General features: G+C 45.1%; 1 protein-coding gene across 2 annotated transcripts in view; it reads left to right on the top strand.

Annotated features, from left to right (window-relative positions):
* The window catches only part of LOC142566819 (organic cation transporter protein-like), a 196,469-nt gene that overhangs the window by 99,775 nt on the left and 70,970 nt on the right, over nucleotides 1-25,724 (top strand). For both annotated transcript variants that reach the window (XM_075677704.1, XM_075677706.1), the window contains one exon: nucleotides 755-909. In XM_075677704.1, the coding sequence (XP_075533819.1) occupies nucleotides 755-909 (155 nt within the window). The remainder of the gene's footprint in view (nucleotides 1-754; nucleotides 910-25,724) is intronic.

Here is a 25,724-nt window from a genome sequence, read left to right as displayed (position 1 = left end):
CACCACAACGCTTCGTCTCACCGGACCTCGCTGCGCGCTTTGTGAACTTGTGTGATAATGTGTTGACTTGGCTTTTCTCGTTGTATGCTACTTTGTACGACTTTAGAAAAGTCAGTGTACCTTTGAGGTCCTATCTTTATAAGAACAACAATTCCACAAATTTCCGGAATTGAAGATCTAAAGCACGACTTGAGAAATGTCAATGCACATTCCGCAGCAAAAGTTCATGAGAACTTTATACCCATAATGGGTTTCAGAATTCATGCACTCCATAGATTCCACGTCCTCCGCGAAATGCCGCGACGACCCCGCTGGCCATCAAAACGCCCTTGAAACTTTGCGCTTGGATGAGGCTCTTTGTGTTATGTGACTCCCGGTGCATGGGCGTTGGTGCGAAATCCAGCCCGAGTTCACAATGTTCGTGCTGAAATGTCTTTTCGAGCGTGAAAAAGACATTCTAGACAAAATCCAGAATGATTTCCGGCGCCGGGGGTTGTTTTGGTCGGTGGTGCATGACTGCACGAAAACATTTCGGGGGGGGGGGGGGGGGGAGGGAGGGGCTGGAGCCCAATAAGCCTGGTTAATGCATAAGCCCCATGAGCATAAGCCCCACAAGCCCCCTGGCTACGCCCCTGGTAGTGGGTCACCGGTGCACAGCGTCGTCCAACTTCCGACTGACTTTGTAATTTCAGCCTCGGCATTATAAACCCGTAAGGATGCACCTGCGGGAACTAACCCTTGTGCACTCTCGCAGGTGTGGCCGGCGTCCAGCCATCTTCACCACAACGCTCCTCTCGCTGGCATCAGGAGTGGCCACAGCCTTTTCTGGCTCATTCGCCTTTTTCAACGCGTTTCGCTTCCTCGCCTCGCTGGGACACGGAGGAGTCACCAACATTGCCTACGCAATAGGTATGCGTGCATTGCTGCGGCAAACGAATCATGTCACAAATGTGCAACGAATGTAACGCTCCTGAGGACTTGTAACATGTTCTACGAGGTTGCTGCCGCTACGTGTTAGAGCGATAATACCTGAAGGTACTGCACTTGCAGCGCTACTCTAGCCTGCAACTGCGAGACATTGCCAACCTGTGGGGAAGCACCACCCACTTGTTGCGCGATACGAAAGCACCACTGGCGTTTCTAAGAGTCAACGGCGTTAACGAAATTCTTTCAAATGTTTCATTTGCGTATCTGCATGTCTGCGAGTGTATGTGCTGTTTTGGCGTCTATATGATCACAGTGTACACAATGATTGCAGCAAGTAGCCTGCGGCAGCATGCCAGGCGATCAGCCAGGCCAATATGTCCTGCTTATCGTAAAAAGTTTGTCTCTCTTCTTCGTTTGGTAAGACTGCGTTTAACTTTTTTTGCGTGATTTCCTTAACACATGACCCACTTGATCAGCCTCTAATGCAGCCTTAATGTTTCCATTGGTTCACATCCTCAATTCCTACGAACTCCACCCATCCAAAGAGCTGATCCTGCTCTGACATGGCGCCAGTAAAGGTAAGTAAGAGGAATAGGAGTGTGGGTGGTGACAGCAGCTTCGCAATGCCGCCAATCAAATGAACTAAACGTCGCCACAGAATCAGCATAATTATGAGAGCTCGGTCTCAGCTTATGTGATCTTGGGCGATACTACTCACACGAAAGTAGAAAAATCAAAAGCAGCAATGATAAGCGATCATGAGGGCAAGAGACCTGCACATAACAAGCACCACCCGCCGGTTCTCTCATCACTACCAGTGCCGTCTAGAACAGCGCAAGAAGACTCGCACTAGCGTCACGTGCGCTCTTGCTGCGGCGTGGAAGCGCCAACCCATCAAAATAGCATCTCGGACACTGCTTCTGTGCCTGCGCGCGTCAACCTGCCGCTCTTTCCAGCATACAGGCGAAGCGCACAACGCGTGCTGCAGATTTTCATGGCGGCGAGCATTCGTAAAAGTTCGTTTGCGTACTGTGTCCTGAGCTATTAACTATCGCCGAGCTGATTTCTCTGTCCAGTCAATCCCTGTCATGGGTCGAGGGCGCACAAACGCCAGCTAATGTGGAAACATTCTTATTAGGAGGAAGTTTCGCGAAACCTTGCAATGCTCGCTTTCCAGGCAAGTATTAATCTTCGCTTCGCTTCAGCTTAATCATCATCGGAGAATTTACGATCTATGTTATACAAAGGTCTATTACAACAATTTCCATTTGCATCTATCCAGCGTCAGTCGACTCTGCATCCCCCCCCCGTGTGCTTGTAATTATATTATTTACATTTCACCATTTAACCCTGCACAACACTCGACTGCATATTTCTTCATTTGCCACCCACTTTCACGCTATCAGACCACTAGTTATCTATTTATGTATACGTATTACATGACCTGCTCCTCTACACACTTCTGCCACAGTGTCAACTACCTTTGCCTCCTAATCCATACTGTAGTCTGCCTCTCACTTAGCATTACGCTTGCCATTTTCAGTTCCATCGATTGCTGCGCGCTCCCTATAGCTTCAGGACATCTCGTCATTCGTTCGATTTGGGACCTTTAGGCTACCACTCACACACTCTTACACTCTAAAAAAAGTTTGCACCTTTTGGGGTGTATATCTGCCACACAACAATAATTGTCATCTGTCTTGCTTCCGTTTCCTCTCTTCAAAACACTGCGCTCGCTATTTCCTGCCGAGAATGCTTTGTCATGCTGATAACGCGCATGCCGTTCGTGAATTGGAAGTACCGGGCTCGCAGCGTTAAAGAAAGGAAATGTGGGCAAGACAGATGACGTTTATTGTTGTGTGGAAAAATACGACTCAAAGGGTGTAAACTTTTCTGAACGTGTGAGCGTAATTACACCCTTTGGGTTGTATCTTGCCACACAACAATACTCGTCATCTGTGTTCTCCGCATTTCCTTTCTTTAATGCTGCGAGCCCGGTACTTCCAATTCACGAACGGCATGCGCGTTATCAGCATGACAAAGCATTCTCGACAGGAAATAGCGAGCGCAGCGTTTTGAAGAAAGGAAACGGAAGCAAGACAGATGACGATTACTGTTGCGTAGCAAATGTACACCCCAAAGGGTGTACATTTGCAAAGGAGTGCAGAGCGCATTGATTATTGGACCTTCATTTACAAGAGTATCGGCAAGGTGCCGTATATTGACTATGAATGCTTGCGAAATGCGCTATGTTTTATTATTTTTAAATGCAATACATCTTTAGTCAACTTCAGATTTCCTGGTGATGATCTGCATGGTACCCTGTGAATACTCGACCAATCCATAAACCAACTCTAATGCTTTAGGTGGCCGACTTCCAATTTGTTTGCATGAGCGCAAGCTAATGAACGTTACATTAAGTTCCTGCACGTTGACATTGAAACAGACAATTAGAATTTTGCCTCTTCAGATTCTTAAGCAACCATTTAGTCATCTGCGTCATCAAAGCGTCATCTGCAAGCAGGTCGCTAAGGCGCGCTTGAGCTTACGATGCGAACAAAAAACATTTGTCACGGTTAATATCTCCACCTGTGCCCGCACTTTCAATGTGCCGAGTTATCTGCTGGGCAGTTGCGAGTGAATAGAGAAAGCAAAACGTATTCATCTCTCCGTAATCACATATAACATGCTTCAGCACGCCAGAAAAGGCCGTTCTTGATTCAGCCTTCTATAAATTTGTTTCCAGCTGAGTGAGAATAACTGAGTATGAAATGTAACGGCATGCCTGTTTAACTTAGCCAGATGAAAAAGCCTTGCACCCTCCGAGGCCAGCACTAACAGAATTTTCTTGTCATGAGAACTTGACCGAAGATACAATTATCAGGTTGCGTACGTCGCATGGGACGGACCTTATGTAGAGTGTCCGAATAGTCACGAAGCTATGCCGTACGGAAACTGGTTATGCAGCTTTCCAAGCTTGCCTGCGATTATTTCTTTATTTTGTTCGCCGATTCAGTGCGTTCGAGGCTGGAAACTTCAGTGCGAAATGCGTGGAAAAGCGGCGCAGTTCGTGATCATGGCGCTATTTACATAGAATACCGACACTGGCATTAATTTCGTGTCAACGGTTCATAACCATAGGCGAAAAGGGGGCGAGCAATGACGCTGTGCGTGAATGAAAGATACCTAGGAACAGGCGGGAGAAATAAATGTCATGTCCCTTTAGCATGTGTACAGCGTGCGTCTCCACTCCTTGTCAGCTTGTTGCTTTCGCGATTGCACATTGCACATTGCCGTGCCTGTCATGGACGGCGCAGGCATTGCAAAACCATCCGTCGAGGAACAATGCGCTTGAGAATGTATGGCTTGCCGGCACCACATTGCCGTACGATCCCGCAATGTAGCTCGCGCTGGCCTTCTTAGTTACCACCACCCATAAATATCTCCATGATTGCATTGATTACAGTGATTACATTGCCCAGACGCTACGCTGGAAGCATTTCACTACCCGCGGATGCTAAATGAATTTTTTTTATCAAGCAGAAACCAATTTTAGCATTTATATTGTGCAATCGCGAAGAACAAGTATGAAAGGCAAATTTGAATCGAAACGGGGGGCGCCGTGGCCGCCGCCATGTTGTCACGCCGCTATAGGCACGCAAGACAGGCAGAGCCTGCAGCGACCAACTCCTATCGATAGCACGCATAAGTAATTCGCAAAGTGGTTCATTGAGTTCGACGCATGCACACTATAGACCCCGTTTGTTATTGCATCTCGCAAACGCTCTCCGCATGCGACTCTATAAGGGTGCATGAAAACATGGAGTTTCATACAATAAGTGCTAGAGGGAACTCTGGCGCTTGTGCCTGAGTGAGCTGTAAGTGAGGTGGTTCAGCCAGCATGGGAATGATGGTTATTGCGTGGATTTGCTTAAACTTCGTCCTTTTGGCTTAAAACGGCTTCGTGACTTCGTAAACGTGGCATTTTCCACAAAATGGTGCGTAATAAACAATTAAACAAATGTTACTGTAGGATAAATTAATAAACAGTAAACGGTAGGACAACGACGGTCCTTACGGAAGCAGTAGCATTTGAACGGCAATCTTCACGATCGATCATCTCTGCCGCCCTTTAACTTCACCTTCACCCGTCAACACACCATCATCCTCAACAATTTTGGCGGAGGTTGCGAGGTACCTGGACGACACCAACACGGTTCTCCAACCGCCTAATCTTCGCTGAAGGCTCGGCCTTGCTGGACTGTCTCCATTACCGCTGGTGATCGAGATGTCACGTGATCAATACGGAAACCAGACTGTACCAACTGCAGCGGCGGCTGGTTCCTGGCAACGCGAGCCTCTGATAGTGTCTCGATTTTTCGCAGGAAAATCCGGCGAGGACGTGGACGAGTAGCTCAGCCACAAAAACGGGCCAGCAACCATTGGGACGGAGCAAGTCAGCTCTCAAACGTTGTGTTTTTCTTGACGGACACGGCGCTCATGTGGATCTATAAACCTGAGCATATGCATACAATATGGGCTGGCTTCGTGTTAGAAATCAAAAAGCGGTTTGGCGATTCCTTCGCGAAGAAGCAGGCAGAGCAGACGCTGCTTTAAAAGCCAAATATCCAGGCTAGACACGCACAACGTATGTGGAAGCCATGCTGAAACTATGCAGAGCGGTCAATCCTCGCATGTCAGACGAAGATAAAGTTGGCCACTTGTTGAAGGGAATTGGCGAGTATGTTTATAACTTCTTCATCGACAAGGAGAGCTTCAACACAGTCGTCGACGTAATGCACCATTGCCGCACTTTCTAGACCCTCAAAATGCGGCGCATAACACCGAAGTTTGGCGGGTTCGCTAATGTTACGACTGTTGCCAGCGTATAGACGACGGCCCATCGCTCTTTCCCACATTAACTGTTAAGCAGATTGTGCGTGAGGAGTGGAGTCGACACACTGAAATGACCAACCACATAGTCTTCCATGATGCTTATCAGCTTTACCGTCCCCCGCTGGCTCCTTTCTCCATTGCTGAAACAGGTATGAAATACTACCGCGCGGGCCACCATCAAGGATGCAATCGATTTACCGTAACAGTCCGGTTACGACGATACTGCTGGATATCCGCGTTGCTTGTCCAATTGCTACCCGGAACCAAACGAGCGATCTTATCGGCCCGAGCGTCCTAACAGCGTTCAAGCGTACGACGTTGGCATGGAGCCTCCTGTGTCTTGCAGCTGTGGTGCCACTGGGCATATTTCTCGTTTCTTTTGCCAGCCCTGCCAGACGTCAAGGTAGTATGAACTACCATCGATGTCATGTTGGCCCGAGAGTCGAAACTTCGGCCATCCGTGGTATCAAGGATCATTTGCGATGGCTTTCCCCAATTAAATCTTCCTTCTGGGCGAGTTGATGCATACTTGACATAAAAATTGTTACAGCGCAATCACATGCAACCACAAAGTATGAAGGCGCTTGTGTCCCGTCCTTCATACTTTGTGGTTGCATGTGATTGCGCTGTAACAATTTTTATGTCAAGGCTTTCCCCAACAACGCTCTATGACGCAATCACCACAGTGATTCTCCTGTTTCCGACCGTAGCTTTACTCCGCCATCTTCACTCCAGGGACCCTATAACGTTACCTATTCCAATATGTTTGTATTCCAATCTCCTGACGTCAAATTTGAGTAACCGCCGACGCAAGCACCAGACGGTCACCCGCAGGGTTTTCTGAGCAGACCAATTCATAGGAGGTCACCTCTGAGCAGACCTCGTTCATAGGAAATCACTTTTGTTTGCTTGAAGAACGAATAACATTGCCTACATTGAGCGGCTTGTCGCATCTATTTGGCTGACAAGAGGCGAGGAGCACGCTCAAGTGGAGAGGTATTCAATAGGGCCGAGCCACTGCACTGGAAATTGATAACCGGATGTAGAGGGTGGTGCCGGCGTCTGCGATTAGTCTGCTTTGCCTTACTTAGCTAGCGGTGGCTGCTCGAAAATCACGGCGGCGTGCAACGGAAGCTTAAGAATGACGCTAAATCAGATCCTCAGCAAAGAAGAGTTGGCAGAATAAGGCCATAAATGTGCCAATAGTGCTCGAAAAAGTCACAAAGCCAGGCAAGATGCTTTATTATATGCAAATAAACCCACGCTATCCGGCAGGTGCGAGTAGCCAGGGCCTGAGCGATCGGTGGCAGCCATCTCTTATTCCTTTCGGAACGGGTTAGCATGTGGCTATTCAGAAGAAAATTCAGTTTTGTTCGGCATATTAATGCATCTTTAATACGTACACGCCTCTTTGACGCGGTGAGTCCTTGCGTTTTTGTGACGTCGCTTGACAGACAGGTGAAGTGGGTGCTGCCTGAAAACTTTTGACCAATAGCCGAGGGCTAATGGCGAAAAGGCGTCGGATCAGAAATAACCATTTTTCTTTTTTCGGTCAAATCATGCAAAATCAGAGTGTACACGCCATATCATATGGGGAGGTATCGCATTTTTCGTGACGTCGCGTGACAGACAGGTGAAGTGGGGGTGGTCCAAAAAAGTTTTTGACCAGTCGCGGAGGGCTGATAGCAGAATTAGAGTAGAAAAGTTTGAAATAGTTTTACGTTATAGCGCCCCAGCTTCACTCTCTTTCGCCGCAGTGACGTTCATTGTCACCCCCACCCCCGCCGGGAAACTAACCGATGCGACCGATGGAGGTAAGGTCGCTGGAAACAATGCGACACAGACGCCTCTGCCGGTTACAATGCTCAGAAACAAAGTGAGCCGTTAACTGATGGCATATCTACAATGGCTTTGGCGGATGCTGGGGCTATGATATCTGTTATGAGCCTTTCTTTCAAGAGCCGCCTTCGTCGTAAAGCGATGTTTTGTCTTGATGGTCATACTAGATTTCATAGTGTAAGCGGCGAGATGCTTCGTTCCCTCGGTGTTTGTGCTGCGAATGTTTCGCTGGCTTAGAAGTGTTTCTTAACTGAATTTGTGGCTCTCGAAGAGTGCACGCATGGTGTTATCCTGGGATTTGACTTTTTCAACGTGTGGGGCGTCTGTTAATTGCGGTACCAGTGAGCTTTCTTTTAGCAGCGTCTTTGTCCCAGGAATTTCTGATGGACGTCCGCATCAAGAAATTTGTTGTTGTCGATGAGGTGACGCTGCCTCCTTGGTCGCAAGCGTCTGTTCCTGCCATGACTTCTGTTGATAGGGGTGGTTCACTTGACGCCATAGATCAACAACTCACCGATGTCAGTGCTAAGACAGACATATTGGTGACTAGTAGCGTTGTGTCCGTGACCAATTAAACCATGCCATTGTGGGCACTAAACTGTTCTGCCGTGCCCGTACTACTTCCAAAATACATGAAGCTCCCTATCCTCGACGACAAGTCGCACGTGTTGACGGCGACACGTACGCTGACTGTCGTCAGGGACGAAACCAATTACCCAAACGAACAACCTATCTGCCCTCTTGAAACGAAAATTCGCGGCATGGTCAGCAAGTCTGGCTTCATGTGAACCCGACGCCAAGGTACAAGTGCTATCCCGACATGCTTCCGTGTTGACTTCTTCCAAGGTGAAAACCGTACCAGTCTTCCATCTTCGCGCGTTCGCCATCGGATAGACACCGGCTCAGCTCATCCTATCCCGCAAAAGCCTTATCAGGTGTCTTCATTGAAACGGAAGATTATTGTTGACCAAGTGCAAGAGATGTTAAAGAAGGTCATGCAAGAGTCCTCGAGCTCTTGGGCAATGCCAGTTATCCTGGTGAAGAAATAAGTTGGCTCTTGCAGGTTTTGCATTGATTACAGAAGGCTAAACGCGGTCGCAAAGATAGATGTGTACCTGCTCCCACAAATCAATGTCGTAATACACTGCCTGCATTCTGCCTCCTTCTTCCGTCGCTCGATTTAAGATCAGGTATTGGCAGATACCTATGGATTCCGCCGGCATAGAGAAGACTTCATTTGGGGGAGCAGACGGTCTGTTCCAATTTAACGTTATGATGTTCGGGCTTCGTAATGAGCCCGCCACATTTGAGAGATTCATGGACACAATTATTGGTGGAATAAAGTAGAAGATACGTCTCTGTTACCAGGATGATAATGTCATTTCCGGTGGTACGTTTTAAGAGCACAACGCCCGCCTTAGCCTGGTTTTCGATTGCATGGAGAAAGCGGGCTTGATTCTCAACTACGCAATGTGCTGGTTTGGTGAGCGCCAGACATTGGTTCTTAGCCACCTTTTGAGCCAGGATGGAGTCCGACCCGATCCACAGGATATTGAGACTGTTAGCGCCTTCAAGCCATCGCAGTCTGCACGAGTGCTCCATAGTTTCCTTGGATTACGCTCGTATTTACACTGCTTTGTTCCGAGGTTTGATGACACTGTGCGTCCATTGAGGCGTACGTCTGTTGTAAAAAGATGTAGCTTTCGACTGGATACCAGAGTGTGAGTCGGCGTTCCGTGAAGTTCCTACACACATCAGACCCTGTATTGCGCCACTTCGACCCTTCTTCACCCACCGAAATCCATACTTGCGCCTTTGGGGTAGGCAACGTACTCGTATGTTGCTCGTACAACGATACAATTACGTAGAACACGTTGTTGCTAATGCCAGTTCTTGTATGAGCAATTCTCAGTGAAGTTACACTGACACGGAGCAAAAATGTCTCGCAACCTCTTTTTGCTGTTCAGATATTTCACTCTTATATTTACGGTCGCGCACTCAAGACCGTCACGAACCACCCCTCTTTATGCCAGCTTCTAAGTCTTCGAGACCCGTATGATCGTCTGGCATGATGGTCTGTGCGACTTCAAGAATATGACATTGTGCTAACTTACGGTAGTGGTCGCCGTCATAGTGACGCCAGCTGCCTTTCTCGCCTACCATTGGCAACGACACACTCCGATTAAGACAGCTTCGATGACTCATCATCATCATCATCATCAGCCTGGTTACGCCCACTGCAGGGCAAAGGCCTCTCCCTGCAGTGGGCGTAAAGGCTGATGATGATGATGAGTCATCGAACTGCCTAGCTGCTATTGCTCCTGAATTTCCCGAAGTTACCTTTTTCCAGCTGAAACAGTAACGACGTAAGCTTGGAACCTCTTTTTGTCGTGGCCCACACTCCCACTGCCAGTCGTCAGTTTTCTATACGTGACGGCCTGCTGTATAAAACCATCTACTCATCGAGTGGCACTCGCTTCCTCCTTGTTGTGCCACAATGTCTTCAAAATCACGCGCTGCGTGCCGTGCATCCGGTCATCTGGGATTCACCCGCACGCTGCAGCGTGCCCAGCAGCGGTTTTACTGACCACAGATGCGTCGTGCCAACGGCACGAGCGACCAGCAAGCTCTCCATCAGGTCTTCTCCACCCACTGATTCCTTCGCATACACCCTTTGAACAAGTTTTTATCGACCTCCTGGACCCCTTTCCACGGTCATCGAACAACAACCGATGGGTCATCCATCGCCTGTGTGGACCATTATACTCGGTACGCAGAAACAGCAGCAGTGCCCTCATCCACCGCTGAATGCGTCAAAGCCTTCTTGTTGCGTCTCATTATTCTACGCTACGGCCCTCCTCGCGTGATCATAAGTGATCGCGGGAGGAAGTTCATCGCTGACTCTACAGAAGAGCTACTTCGTCTGTGAAGTGCACATTTCCGACACTCAACACCGTATCGTCCACAGACCAAACCGTCTTGTTGAACGGACGAACTGAACTCTGACGAACATGATGGCTATGTACGTGTCCTCTGACCACATGAACTAGGATGACGTCTTGCCATTCACCACGAATGCGTATAACACAGCGAAGCATGAAACAACTGACTACAGCCCTTTCCACCTTCTTTATGACCGATCGCTGCGGGTGTTTCGTGACACAATCCTGCCGTTTTCTCTATATACCGAAGATTCAGTCGCCAATACAGAGAAGCCAGACGGATAGCACGTCTAGCCAGACGGATAGCAGTGGCATCGCAAAACCGCACAAAGCAGTGATACGACAGCACACGGTTCTTTTATAAAAGGCGATTTAGTGGGAATTTCGACCCCACAGCGCAGGCACGGCTTGTGCCGCAATTCTTTGTCGCATTATGTTGGCCCGCTGGCCGTTTTAGACCTTTTGAGTGACTTCAAGGGTAACTGCGGCGATTTTTGGATGTCCACTGATCTTAATAAAATTTTCTGTATACCTTGTCTTTTGTACTATGATTATCTGTGCCAAACAGTATCGCTGCACATCAATTTGCTTTGCTGAAAATGAATTTTAAAGATTGGTTAAGTTCCCAACTCATGACTTCCTACTGGTCACCCAGTGTTTGTGACGTGAGAGACTACACCACTTCTGTCGCCGAAATTGTCGCTGAAATCGCCGCTGTCTAATTCGGAAGATCTGTAAATGCTCCCTGTGTCGTCAGGAGACAACACCAGCTTCACTTCTTTGGCGTTAGCGCCACATGTATTGCGTGTTTATCTTATGGTAGTGTAGGATCTCAGGTCATCGACTCATCGTGACGTCACAAGAAGCAGCTGCCCGTTTCGGTTTTGGTATCTCTTTATTGGTTATTAAAAATTATTGATGGATTTCTAAGCAAATTATACCATCCTACCGGTGACAGGACTGTCAATGGCATTACAAGATGACAATATCCTAATGTGGTTAAATTAAATGCCGGAGTTCCCATTAACTTACGGGGTCGCACGCCTCTTCTCTACAGGTTGACAGTATAGCAAAACGCAACTTGCACATGTTGCGCGCCTTAAGCACTATTATCGTGTCATTGAATAATGAATCTCCCAGTGGCCTTCGTAATAAACAAAATGAATAAATGCACAGTCATCCGTCACAATATTATCCGTTGACAGGAGTGGAAGAGAGGACCACTAGTACCCAAGCCCGATGTTGAAATGATTACGCCAGAGGCACATGCACAAGCAAGCGGCCTAGAATGCCCTTACAAATTACTCGCGGGCAAGGCAGTGCGTTGAAGCGCTGGTGCTTTTCAAATCATCATCATCATCATCAGCCTGGTTATGCTCAATGCAGGGGAAAGGCCTCTCCCATACTCCTCCAACTACCCCGCTAATGTACTAATTGTGGCCATGTGGTCCTTGCAAACTTCTTAATCTCATCCGCCCACCTAACTTTCTGCCACGCCCTGCTACGCTTCCCTTCCCTTGGAATCTAGTCCGTAACCCCTAATGACCATAGGTTATCTGCCCTCTTCATTACACGTCCGGACCATGCCCCCCCCCCATTTCTTTTTCTTGATTTCAACTAAGATGTCATTAACTCACGTTTGTTCCCTCACCCAATCTGCTCTTTTCTTATCCCTTAACGTTACACCTATCATTCTTCTTTCCATAGCTCGTTGCGTCGTCCTCAATTTAAGCAGAACCGTTTTCGTAAGCCTCCAGGTTTCTGCCCTGTTCGTGAGTACTGGTAAGACACAGCTGTCATACACTTTTCTCTTGAGGGATAATGGCAACCTGCTGGAAATGATCTGAGAATGCCTGCCAAAGGCACCCCCAGCCCATTCTTATTCTTCTGATTATTTCAGTCTCATTATCCGGATCCGCGGTCACTACCTATCCTAAGTAGATGTATTCCCTTACCACTTTCTGTGCCTCGCTACCTATCGTAAACTGCTGTTCTCTTCCGAGACTGTTAAACATTACTTTAGTTTTCTGCAGATTAATTTTTAGACCCACCTTTCTGGTTTGCATCTCCAGGTCAGTGAGCATGCATTGAAATTGGTCCCCTGAGTTACTAAGCAAGGCAATATCAGAAACGAATAGCAAGTTACTAAGGTATTCTCCATTAACTCTCATCCCCAATTCTTCCCAATCCGGGTCTCTGAATACCTCCTGTAAACACGCTGTGAATAGCAGAGATCGTATCTCCATGCCTGACGCCTTTCTTTATTGGGATTTTGTTGCTTTCTTTATGGAGGACTACGGTGGCTGTGGAGCCGCTGTAGATATCTTTTAGTATTTTTACATATGGCTCGTCTACACCCTGATTCCGTAGTGCCTCCATGACTGCTGAGGTTTCGACTTAATCGATCGCTTTCTCGTAATCAATGAAAGCTATATATAAGCCGCATTTCGATGGGGGCGAAATGCGAAAACACCCGTGTGCTTAGATTTAGGTGCACGTTAAAGAACCCCAGGTGGTCAAAATTTCCGGAGTCCTCCACTACGGCGTGCCTCATAATCAGAAAGTGGTTTTGGCACGTAAAACCCCAAATATTATTAAAGCTATATATAAGGGTTGGTTATATTCCGCACATTTCTCTATAACCTGATTGATAGTGTGAATATGTTCTATTGTTGAGTAGCCTTTACGGAATCCTGCCTGGTCCTTTGCTTGACAGAAGTCTAAGGTGTTCCTGATTCTATTTGCGATTACCTTAGTAAATAGTTTGTAGGCAACTGACAGTAAGCTGATCGATCTATAATTTTTCAAGTCTTTTGTGTCCCTTTTCTTATGGATTAGGATTATGCTAGCGTTCTTCCAAGATTCCGGTACGCTCGAAGTCATGAGGCATTCCGTATACAGGGTGGCCAGTTTTTCTAGAACAATCTGCCCACTATCCTTGAACAAATCTGCTGTTAGCTGATCCTCCCCAGTTGCCTTCCCCCTTTGCATTGCCCCCAAGGCTTTCTTTACTTCTTCCGGCGTTACTTGTGGGATTTAAAACTGCTCTAGACTATTCTCTCTTCCATTATCATCGTGGGTGCCACTGGTACTGTATAAATCTCTGTAGAACTCCTCAGCCACTTGAACTATCTCATCCATATTAGTAATTATATTGCCAGGTTTGTCTCTTAACGCATACATCTGATTCTTGCCTATTCCTAGTTTCTTCACTGCTTTTAGGCTTCCTCCGTTCCTGAGAGCATGTTCAGTTCTATCCATATTATGCTTCCTTATGTCAGCTGTCTTGCCCTTGTTGATTAACTTAGAAAGTTCTGCCAGTTCTATTCTAGCTGTAGGGTTAGGGGCTTTCATACATTGGCGTTTCTTGATCAGATCTTTCGTCTCCTACGATAGCTTACTGGGATCCTCTCTAACGGAGTCACCACCGACTTCTATTGCACACTCCTTCATAAGGTTGTCGTTCATATCTTCAACACAAAGGTCCTCTTCCTGAGTTAAGGCCGAATACCTGTTCTGTAGGTTGATCTGGAATTCCTCTATTTCTCCTCTTACCGCTAACTCATTGATCGGCTTCTTATGTACCAGTTTCCTCCGTTCCCTCCTCAAGTCTAGGCTAATTCGAGTTCTTACCATCCTATGGTCACTGCAGCGCACCTTGCCGAGCACGTCCACATCTTGTATGATGCCAGGGTTAGCGTAGAGTATGAAGTCTATTTAATTTCTAGTCTCGCCATTCGGGCTCCTCCACGTCCACTTTCGGCTATCCCGCTTGCGGAAGAAGGTATTTATTATCCGCATATTATTCTGTTCCGCAAACTCTACTAATAACTCTCCGCTGCTATTGCTAGAGCCTATGCCATATTCCCCCACTGACTTGTCTCAAGCCTGCTTCTTGCCTACCCTGGAATTGATGTCGCCCATCAGTATAGTGTATTTTGTTTTGACTTTACCCATCAGAGATTCCACGTCTTCATAGAAGCTTTCGACTTCCTGGTCATCATGACTGGGTGTAGGCGCGTAGACCTGTACGACCTTCAATTTGTACATGTTATTAAGTTTCACAACAAGACCTGCCACCGTCTCATTATTGCTATAGAATTCCTGTATGTTACCAGCTATATCTTTATTAATCAGGAATTCGACTCCTAGTTCTCGTCTCTCCACTAAGTCCCGGTAGCACAGGACGTGCCCGCTTTTTAGCACTGTATATGCTTGTTTTGTCCTCCTAATATCGCTGACCCCTATTATATCCCATTTACTGCCCTCTAATTCCTCCAATAGCACTGCTAGACTCACCTCGCTAGATAACATTCTAGCTTAAAACGTTGCCAGGTTCAGATTCCAATGGCGGCCTGTCCAGTTTGTCCAAATCAAATCAAATCAAACTTATTTCAACATACAACTGAGTTTGAGGACCGTGGACAAAAAGCCAGCAAGGCTTGATGTGTTCCATGGCCCCGTTCTATTGGCAGCAACAAATACAACAAGTTATGAGCACAGTTGTATACAAGAGAAATTGGAAAATTACGATTTCCACACTAATAACTCTGAAACATTTTTCATGATAACTATGAGCAAGTATTAGAAAAAAAGTAAAGCATACGTGATGAGTACTTCTCATAAATACAGCTAGTCATGAATACATCACAAAATACACAAGAAATAATAACAAAAAATGCAGCACTATGTATATCTCTATTAAAAGACAATTTATGAAAATATGTCATACAGTAACATATAGAGAAGGATTTGATGCGCACAGTGCAAAAAAAATCATTATACAAGAATTGCACCTTTTCAAAGCATCTTCACGCCTCTATATACATGTTTGCATCCAGCACAAAAATAAGAATTACTTTATATTTGACTTGTTTAAATGGTAGGGTAGTCGAAAACGTAGCATTTGGAAAGTATAATTTGTTCTAGGCCTAGGTAATCCCCATATTTCAGAACTCCTTGTGACCGCCTTCTGTTTTGCTATTAAGTTGGAAATACGTTTCAGGGTGTCATTTTTTCTTTCAATAGTGGTCATATTATTTCGTAGTAACATATCTTCATAATTGCTAGGCATTAACCGCAAATTGAGCTTTTCAAATGGAGGACTAGTGTGCGTTACGTAAGGGACATCTAGTATACAACGTACGGACTTTTTCTGTATTCTATGCGGTACATTGATGTTAGAAAGCGTTGTGGTGCCCCAGACATGATGACAATAGTTTATATATATATATATATAAATAACAGTGATTTGTACAAAATAAGTCTACAAGAAAAATACACAACTTGCATAGTATTCCACGCACTCGAGCGAGCTTACCCATTACCATTTCCACGTGAGCATTCCACGACAAATGTTGCTCAAATATAACTCCAGGACACTTAATCGAAGGAACAATAGGCAAAATGGAGTGGTTAAGCTGTAAAAGCGTACAAGTATCAATATTTCGAGTTTTTGCCTTAGAAGTACAGCCGTTGTTTTATTAACACTTATTGTTAACGAGTTCGCGATACTCCAAGATGATAATTTTGACAGCCCCTCGTTGGCTTTAATCATGACATCTTCAGCATTTTTTCAGTTAGAAGAATTGTAATGTCGTCTGTATATGCAATAAAGTTTACGTCTTTGTCAGTACTAACTAAATAATTATTATAACTACAAAGAAGCAAGGGGTACGAAATGCTTCCCTGTGGTACTCCTGCGATAAGTGGTTTCAAATCGGACGCGTGACCGTTTATAACAACGTCTTGCATGCGGCGCTGGAGATATGATTCTATGAACTTAAAAAACACCTCGAGAACCATAATAGTTAAATTTTTCTAGTAGGGTAGCATGATTTATGCAGTCGAACGCCTTTGAGTAGTCGACAAAAATACGCTATGTGCATAGCTGACGTTCGAAAGAATCGAATATAATTTCTTTTTTTGTTACAAGGGCATCTAGATTTGGCCACCTCGACAAGCTGAACTATTGTAATTTAGGAGCGATTGCGAATATTCGCAAAAAAATACTAATTATGGGGTTTTACTTGCCAAAACCACTTCCTGATGATGAGGCACGCCGTAGTAGAGGACTGCGGAAATTTTGACCGCCTGGGGTTCTTTAACGTGCACCTAAATCTAAGCATATGGGCATTTTCGCATTTGGCCCCCATCAAAAAGCGGCCACCGTGGCGGGGATTCGATCCCGCGACCTTGTGCTCCGCAGCCCCACACCAACGGGTATTCGCAGTCTTCTGCGCTTAGAAAAGTGTACATTGCTCTGAAATGAAATAAAATCATAGGAGATAAAGGGTGATAAACAAAGCCACAAGAACGTCTGGATCCACAAGCACGAAGACCAGACAAAACCATGTACTGCACCCCATAGAGTTTCCTACAAAAATTACTAGAGGGAACTCTGGCGCTGCAGGCGTTCTCCTACCATGGGAATGATGGGAAGTACATGGATTTGTCTGATCTTCATGATTGTGGATTCAGACGTTCTTAAGGCTTTGTATATTACGCTATATAAATCTTATTGTCGTATATTTCAGCGCAATCTATATTCTTCGAAGTGCAGAAGGTGCCGGGAACGCGTACAATTGCTATTAATTGCACCGATTGAGCTTGTCCATGTGGCCAAATCGAAACGCGCCAAGCGTCTCAAGGCACTGGCATGCCCGCGATAAATTCATAAGGACGTTTCAGTCGCTTGTCGATACATGCGTCTATGGCTTAATGGTTTCAATATCAGGCTTCTGTGCTAGAGTCCCTGTGTTCGAATCCTGCCGTCTGGCAACTTTAATGATGGTTAACTAATTATTTATTACGCAATACACTGTTGAAAATGACGAGTTTAGAAAGTCACAAAGCCGTTTGAAGCCAAAAGGACGAAGCTTAGGCAAATCCATATAATTCCCATGCTGGGATAACCGCTCCCATTACAGCTCCCATAGACACTAGCGCCAGAGTTCCCTCTAGTAATTCTTGTAGGAAACTCTATGCTGCACTCATCATTCTCATGGTGGCTGAACAATTGCAGCGCCAGAGCTCCCTCTAGGGATTATTGTAGGAAACTCTATGCATGAAGCTGTATAACGAAGCCTTCGCAATGTCGCTGGTATATCCGAAGTGCTTACAACGCAAGTCAATGCCGCGGATGCATTTGCGTATCTCATGAGAGACGCATTCAGCCTATACGTCTGCATGATACCCCGATGACCGGCGCTGTAAATACGAACACGTACAATAAAGGAAGGCTGTTGCGCCTCTGCGCTATATAGAGGCGCGCTGCATTGTTTAATCAAGCGCCATCGCGTGCGTTAACCGGCCTCGTGAGGCTCTCGAACGAGAGATAAACCTGGTAAGTAAACACTGTCGGGCAACGCGACATGCATATATACGTGCTATCGGCACGCATGATAGCAGTACATCTCTATAACACCTCTATAATACCTTATCGTGTGCAGCCAAGTAGGTAAGGAAATGGCCGGAAGTTTTTCTTGTGGGAGGGAAGCAAGGAAACTATCTGGTGTTAGAGGCCGCACCGTCTCCGCCACACGACAACAAAAAGTCGCGCTTAATGCACGACACAGATGAATAGAGGGCACAAGACAACACGAGTTCTTATCCAGGGAACACGAGTTCTTCTTCTTCACCTTCTTTTGCATGTCTCCTTTTGCACCCAAAAAAGAACGTTTAACTCTAGTTCATATTCCTGGCGGGTGGTAGACGTCAACTGCTTTTTGGCGAAGGGGTTCTTTACAATTTACTTACACTCTTCTCTGTATTAACTTCTGCCTCTGTTCTTTCTTTCATACTAAGTAGGCAGGCGTTGTGCCCCTTTCGCTGGCACTTGCCAGCAATCTAGCCCTCTTATTGCCTTCTCGGTCCATTGTATATATGTTTTCCCCTCGAATAACTATAATACAAGGTTAGCTGAGCATGAGGTCGCGTGGCGCGCGCGTCCACGTTGAGTAGAGTAATGAATGTTGAGGAAAGAGGGGGGAAAGAGAAAAGCAGAAGGCAGGGAGGTTTACCAGAATAACGGCCGGTTGGCTGCCCTACACCCGAGGAATGTTAAAGGGGAAAACAAAGATGACAGGGAGAGAGATGAGTGAAGGAAAGAAGTATATTAATGGTGAGTTCACTGACGCGCGTGGACTTATAGAAATTGCATTAATAGTCACAGATGTTCGCACAAGCCCGTCGTCCTCAAGAAGCACAAAAGCGCCTTCACCGCTTTATGGGCCGACGAGCGATGGGGGTGGTGTTCCAGCAGCACCTTTACAGAAAGCGGCCGATTGTCCAGTTCTTGGAGAGCGTTGGCAAGTTCTTGTCTTTCTGGAGCACATCGTGGACAGTGGCACAGCCGGTGGTCGATATTTTCTTCGGTGCCCCAGACCTCGCATGCTGCACTGTCGGTCACTGCAATTAATGTAGAGTATGTCTTTGTGAAGGCAACTCCTTACCAAAGGCCACAGAGAAGCGTAGCTTCACGTCGAGGAAGTCCCAGTGGAGGTCGGAGTTGCAGTGAGGGGTTTAATCGATGCAGTCGTGTAAGTCATAGGTTTGGCGAGTTCCACTCAGTCAGTGAGAGACTGCGTGCCAGGCGTCGACGCTGCCTTGCGGCCTCTGTCCTCGAAAGCGGAATTGGAACGCTGTGCTCTTCTTGATGTGCTGTGCGAGCAGCGTTATCGGCGGAATCATTGCAACTGATTCCACAAGGGCCAGGTACCCAAATGAATGTCGTGTTCTGTTTATACCCTGTAGCCTCTGACGTAAAAAACATCGACTGACCCATTGAGAGCAAAAGCCGGCGTCTGTAGCAGCGAAACGGCATCTAAATTCCCGTTGGATGCGACGCCACGCCACGAGAGCCCCTCAAAGCAGCAGAGCAGGCGAAAAAGTGCACCTGCTGCCGCGCTGGCGCGCCAAATGTTGCGCGATGGATGAGGGCGACGTCGCGAGGCCACGCCACCCTCGCTCTTGAAGGCGTGTGCTATCCGCGCGTTCCTTCTCAGCGCAAGCTTTCGCCTGTGTTCTAAGTTCGGCTCGCTAATCGCTATAAAGAAATTAATCTATAAAAAAACAGAATGTATTGGAAAGGAAAGAATTCGTGGGCTCCCCACATTCATATTGGGACGGGTTACTAGCGCAGCGGTTTCTTCTTCATACCTGGGCTACATACATTATGAAATCATTCATTTTTTTTTCATACGGCACCCCATTATGCCGGCACAAGCGCCGACGTGGTCACCGCACCTTCCATGCATCTGCCGCAACCGCTACTCAGCCACGCTGGCACCTCCAACGCGCGTGACCTTATAACCATACAAGCGCAGGACACGTGCACAGGCACAGTCGCCACACTCTTTCCCCCTCTCATTATCGTCAAACAGGATTTAAAACAAATGAAACGCGTGAAGGCCCACTTGCTACACTAGGTGCACTTTCTAATATATGCAAAGCGTTTCTCTTACAAAGGCGAATTTATGTGATTCTGTTTGGACCCAAGATATTAAACTTATCTTTGCAACATGGCGGAGTGCTTTAAGCCTGCTTCACCACCGCCGCAGGTCGGCTTGGTTTTTCACTATCTCCGGGATCGGCCCTCGCATTCCTGCCCATGCGCCGTGATACGAACGGAAGCCAGCCAGGGCCATGCGTTTACCAAGCGTCTCAGCGTGCTCGCATGCTCGCGAGGAGTTCATACCCTAAGGACAGCTCAGTGGCGTTCAATAGGACACTAGGCTGTCGCATTCACAACTAATAATAATAATAATAATAATAATAATAATAATAATAATAATAATAATAATAATAATAATAATAATAATAATAATAATAATAATAATAATAATAATAATAATAATAATAATAATAATAATAATAATAATCTTTGTTTATTTCAGACAACAAGGTCTCGTATACAAGAGCAAAAGGCAGATGTGCTCTGCCTGACGGGACCCCAGCAACCGAATGCACACACTCAGAGCATACAGCAGCCGAAATAAGAACATAATACTCGTACACTATTGTTGCATACAAAACACACTTTTATGCAAACTAAACAACGGAACAAGGTACAAACTTTTGTAATCATAAATGAAAGTTTGTACAAATAAGGGAATCTCAGGGTCATAAAAAATTCTGTATACGCTACCTATTAATCGTGAGGACAGGAAAGGAGGTAATCCTTAACATTATTTCTTAAAAAGTTCAGGAACACGCATTTCTGAATAATTTATATGGCCTGTGTGTCTGTTGAGAAGGCTGGGAATTAAGTATGAAAGCATTGGGGTTCCGTAGCTGGTCCGTACAAGTGGAATTCTAGGATGGTCGTGCCTTAATTTGTAAGGCACGTTACTACTAGAGTGCAATGGAAGATATTTAGAAGGATCGAGCTTGATTTTGTTATAGACATAAGAGAGCAATTTCAACTCACATAATTGATTCACTTTTTGAACAGAGTGTTCAAAAAAGTGCTAACCTGTATGGTCATTGTACGAGAGATTTTGATCAGATCGTATCGCTTTTTTCTGTAATTTTATCAACCTCGTAAGATTAGTTTTGGTTGTAGACCCCCAAATCAGTATACAATAATGAATATGTGAATGAATTATAGTGTAATATAACTGCCATTTCGGAACAAGGCTTCTAATCTTGTACAGCACACAAAGTGACCTTGATACGTGGGAATGAATTTTATTAATATACTGGGACCAGCTCAAGTGTTCTTCAAAAAGGACACCTACAAACTTGTAGAATGAACACGTTCAATTACATTTTTTTTTTCAGTTGTAAGTTGAAGTTCAGAATCACCAGGTTTATTGCGTCCCTTAAATACAATAACCTTTGTTTTATTCACATTCAATTCGAGTTGATATATATTCAACCATAATGATAATTCTTGTAACTATGCATTAGCCTCGACATGTATATTATCGAGATGCATACCAGAAAAAATACACTGATATCGTTTGCATAAAAAATTATTGCAGGAGTTCTTGGGATGGCTGTTATATCATGCATCATGCAGGAGTTCTTGGGATGGCTGTTATATCATTGATATAGATAATAAAGAATGTTGGACCTTGAATAGACCCTTGTGGTACATCATATCTTAATTGTTTCATTTGTAAGTGATGGCCATTCAAACATGTATACTGCACACGACCGGAAATAATAATAATAATAATATATGGGGTTTTACGTGCCAAAACCACTTTCTGATTATGAGGGACGCCGTAGTGGAGGACTCCGGAAATTTAGACCACCTGGGGTTCTTTAACGTGCACCTAAACCTAAGTACACGGGTGTTTTCGCATTTCGCCCCCATCGAAATGCGGCCGCCGTGGCCGGGATTCGATCCCGCGACCTCGTGCTCAGCAGCCTAACACCATAGCCACTGAGCAACCACGGCGGGTACGACCGGAAAGATAGCTGCGAATCAGATTTAAGGGAACTCCTCGAACGTCATAAAATGGTAGCTTGTAAAATAATATATCATGTTTAATAGAATCAAATGTCTTTTTGAAATCTAAAGAAAATCCGTCTGTGAATTGTTTCTCATCCACATTAGAAAGTACTTTTCCTTCATACTAAGCAGTGCCATTTCAGTTGACTACCTCTCACGAAACTCTAACTGTTCTTTCACAAGAATTTCTCTGGTGTCAAGAAACTTACGTAGTCTATGATTTATCAGATATTCCAGCAGCTTAGAAAACAAACAATGTACAGATATATGCCTATAGTTATTTATGTTGTCACACCATTGTGCAAAACAACCACTCTTGCAATTTTCGTACCATCTGGAAAAACAACTTGGTCGAAAGCATCATTACATATATGCTGTAGTGGCAAGCTGATATGATCGGCAACGGCAAATGGGTTAGATTAGATCGGCAAATGGGTTCGCCCTTAATTTCATCTGCTCCAGCTGCACTGTATTTATCTAAGTTTCTAAGGAACGTGAACACTTCATGTTCACTGCACGGCTTTAAGAATATAGAACTTTCAACTGGAGAGGCAATGTATTGATTAATTTGATGCTTTCTATCTTGTTTTTGAACCGAGTCACCAAAGGATAAGAAATGCGCATTAAATTTGTCCGCCAAGGCAACGCCACTATAGTCGACATTATTGAGTGTTAATGTGCTAAGAATATGACAAGTAGCCCTTTCCATAAGGTCACTAAGACAATTCCAGATTTTCTTAGGACAGTTTGAAACTGCGGCAAATTTATTCTTGTAGTATTCTTGCGATGTTTATTTTTTTATCAGAACTTAACTTATTTCTTAATTTTTTATATTCCTTGATTAAGTATCGCTGTGTCTTTTATTGAGATGAATTTCTCAAAAAGTGTGTCAAGAGCTACAATTCGTTTATAAACTCCCTTGTTCCCCACGGCTTTCGATACTGTTTGTACGTTTTTTTACAAGCAAAGAAAATACGCTATCTATATTTACTTTTTACTAACTCAAGGAATATATTGTACGCTATACTAGTATTTTTCTCGTGGTAAAAATTGCTCCGTTCAATGCTTTCTATCATAGATCTAAACATGTCCAGATTATCTTGGTTGAAACTTCGGTATACGATTTCTTGCGCTGACAGTCTTTTTCGTTTTTTTATTAATCAGAGAAAAAGCAGAATACCAGTAGGTGGTCGCTTAAATCAAATGTGAGCGCACCAGATCGAACACTAGACAACTCATGATTTGCGACACACAGATCTATTAGCGTGTCACTCTTTAAGGTTATTCTTATTGGTGACTGGATAACATTGATGGAGCGAAATGTGTCAATGGCCTCATGAAAAAAAACATCGTGGGGTGCTGTTTGTCAAAATAACAATATTGAAATCTCCCACTAAAACAACAGGTATATTAGGATACACGCCTATTCAAGCAGATCACGTACAAAGCGAACAAATTCGGCAATTTCACTAGATGGGGGTCGATAGATGCAAGCAACCAGGGTTCCACAACATTTCACAGCAATCGATTCGTAGTGCGTACGAACAAGAGAAAAGTGACAAAACTTCATACTGAAGATTTTCTTTAACGTACAATTCTACGCCCCCGCCTCTACTGTTTTCTCTGAACACCCCTTCAACTTTGTACCCAGGGAAGGATGCATCATCATTTTCACTTGTGAACCATGCTTCTGTGTATGCTAGTATATCAAATCTATGATTTAGGGAACCCACGGCTGTCTGTATTTCAAACTCCCTATTTTTTAGGCTTGTAGTATTCAGGGAAAAAACTGACCTCTCATTTTCGTGAACAAGCAAACTGCGCACAGCAGAATTAAAACATAAAGCATCGTAGTAAAAAGGCCTGGTTTGTGATGTCGTGAAAAAAAAATTAAATTAAGGGGTTTACGTGCCAAAACCACTTTCTAATTATGAGGCACGCCGTAGTGGAGGGTTCCAGAAGTTTTGACCACCTGGGGTTCTTTAACGTGCACCTAAATCTAAGTACACGGGTGTTTTCGCATTTCGCCCCCATCGAAATGCGGCCGCCGGGGCCGGGATTAGATCCCGTGGCCTCGTGCTCAGCAGCCCAACACCATAGCCACTGAGCAACCACGGCGGGTCCCATCAAAAACAAAGGAAGGTGAAACAGATAAGCAAGACGCAGGAACAGCGGCGTCCGTTTAGATTATCTCTTCGAGGTCGGCATCGCATGCAATCTGTATTGCCGGATGACCATTGCACTTGCGCACAAACAGCCTCCCATTTCTATGTCATGCATGTCGATACTGCTTTTCTGTAGCCTTTGCCCTCATTATCCACATGAGCTTTTGGTTCTGCACTGTTAAATTATCAAGAAAGTACACCGTGGACATAGCTTCCCTCATACTTTGCTTCTTTGTCATCCATTGATCCTTCGTTGCACGCGAAGAAAAACGCACTAGAACTGCGGTTGTTTTGCCACGGTTCGCAGTCTATGAAGGCCTTCTACGTCCTGTTTAGACAACTGAGCCAGTCCTAACTCTTGAGAAATACCGTCAATCGTTTGAGACAGATATTCATATTCAGCTTGCGCAAGTCCATGTACTTCGAAATTATTCCTTCTACTATATTGTTCCAGACTGTTTATGTGTTGTCGCAGGTCCACGACTTCCTGATCAGTGTTCACTGCCTCAATCTTTTTAACTATTTTCTTTAAAGCAATAATTTCAGTTGACTGAAGCTTCATTTCTGCTAGTACTTGATCGTACTGATCTGAAAGATGCTGGACAGACTTTTCCATACTTTCACTGTTTCTTTGACCTGGAAAAGGACATCTAGCTTCTGTTTGATATCTGGCAATTCACAAAGCTTTTTGTTGACTTCTATTAGCATCTTTTCAATGAACGAAGGCTCGTTCTGTACCTGCTTTGTTACTTTTGGGGGGCCTCGTGCAGCTGAATTTACACGTTTGACATCTCCAGCTTCTTTAGCGACGTCTGCCGTTGCTTTGTAGGTGGTCTTGTTCGTACGAGAAAAGGCGCTCTAATGGTTACCATACCCGCATTCTGAACATACAAGGCACGAGCCATCTGTTAGAAGTGATTGCTTACAAACCAGACTTGTATCGGTAGCAGAATTAGCCATTGCACCCGGGAAGGGAAAGCATGCGGCCCTGAAGCAGACTTAAACGCAGGCACACGCTCTTGTGCTTGTGCGATCAAAGAATTGCCTAGGTGTCCTTGGATATTTCGCCGTGTGTTCGAGTCTAGTTCGTATTCCCTTTGCAGTAGAGTATTTATTGTAAGCATCCGTCATGTGCACTCGTGCTCCTTTGTGCCATCAGATGAACGCTGCTGATATGCTCCACCATTATGGTAAACGAGTCGCTCAGCTTTCAGTGATAACGATTTGGCTGTTGTGCTCTGCGCCTTAACGCTACGGACGTTTCTTAGGTACACATTTGCCGGAACTAGTCGTGCGAATTCGTGCAAAACTGGTTCATTTATGAAAACCGTAGAGAAATATCCCACGATAAAAAAGTTGCGGATGTAGAGCGCAAGGAGCTTAGCAGCTTGTGTTGAGATTCAGTCGCTGCACTTAAGAGCAGCAGCCGCAGCAATGGCAATAATAATAATAATAATAATAATAATAATAATAATAATAATAATAATAATAATA

The sequence above is a fragment of the Dermacentor variabilis genome, unplaced genomic scaffold (genome assembly GCF_050947875.1).
Source record: "Dermacentor variabilis isolate Ectoservices unplaced genomic scaffold, ASM5094787v1 scaffold_13, whole genome shotgun sequence".
Lineage (NCBI taxonomy): Eukaryota > Metazoa > Arthropoda > Arachnida > Ixodida > Ixodidae > Dermacentor > Dermacentor variabilis.
The sequence above is the reverse complement of the archived record's forward strand: the minus strand, read 5'-3'. Positions and strand labels throughout refer to the sequence as shown.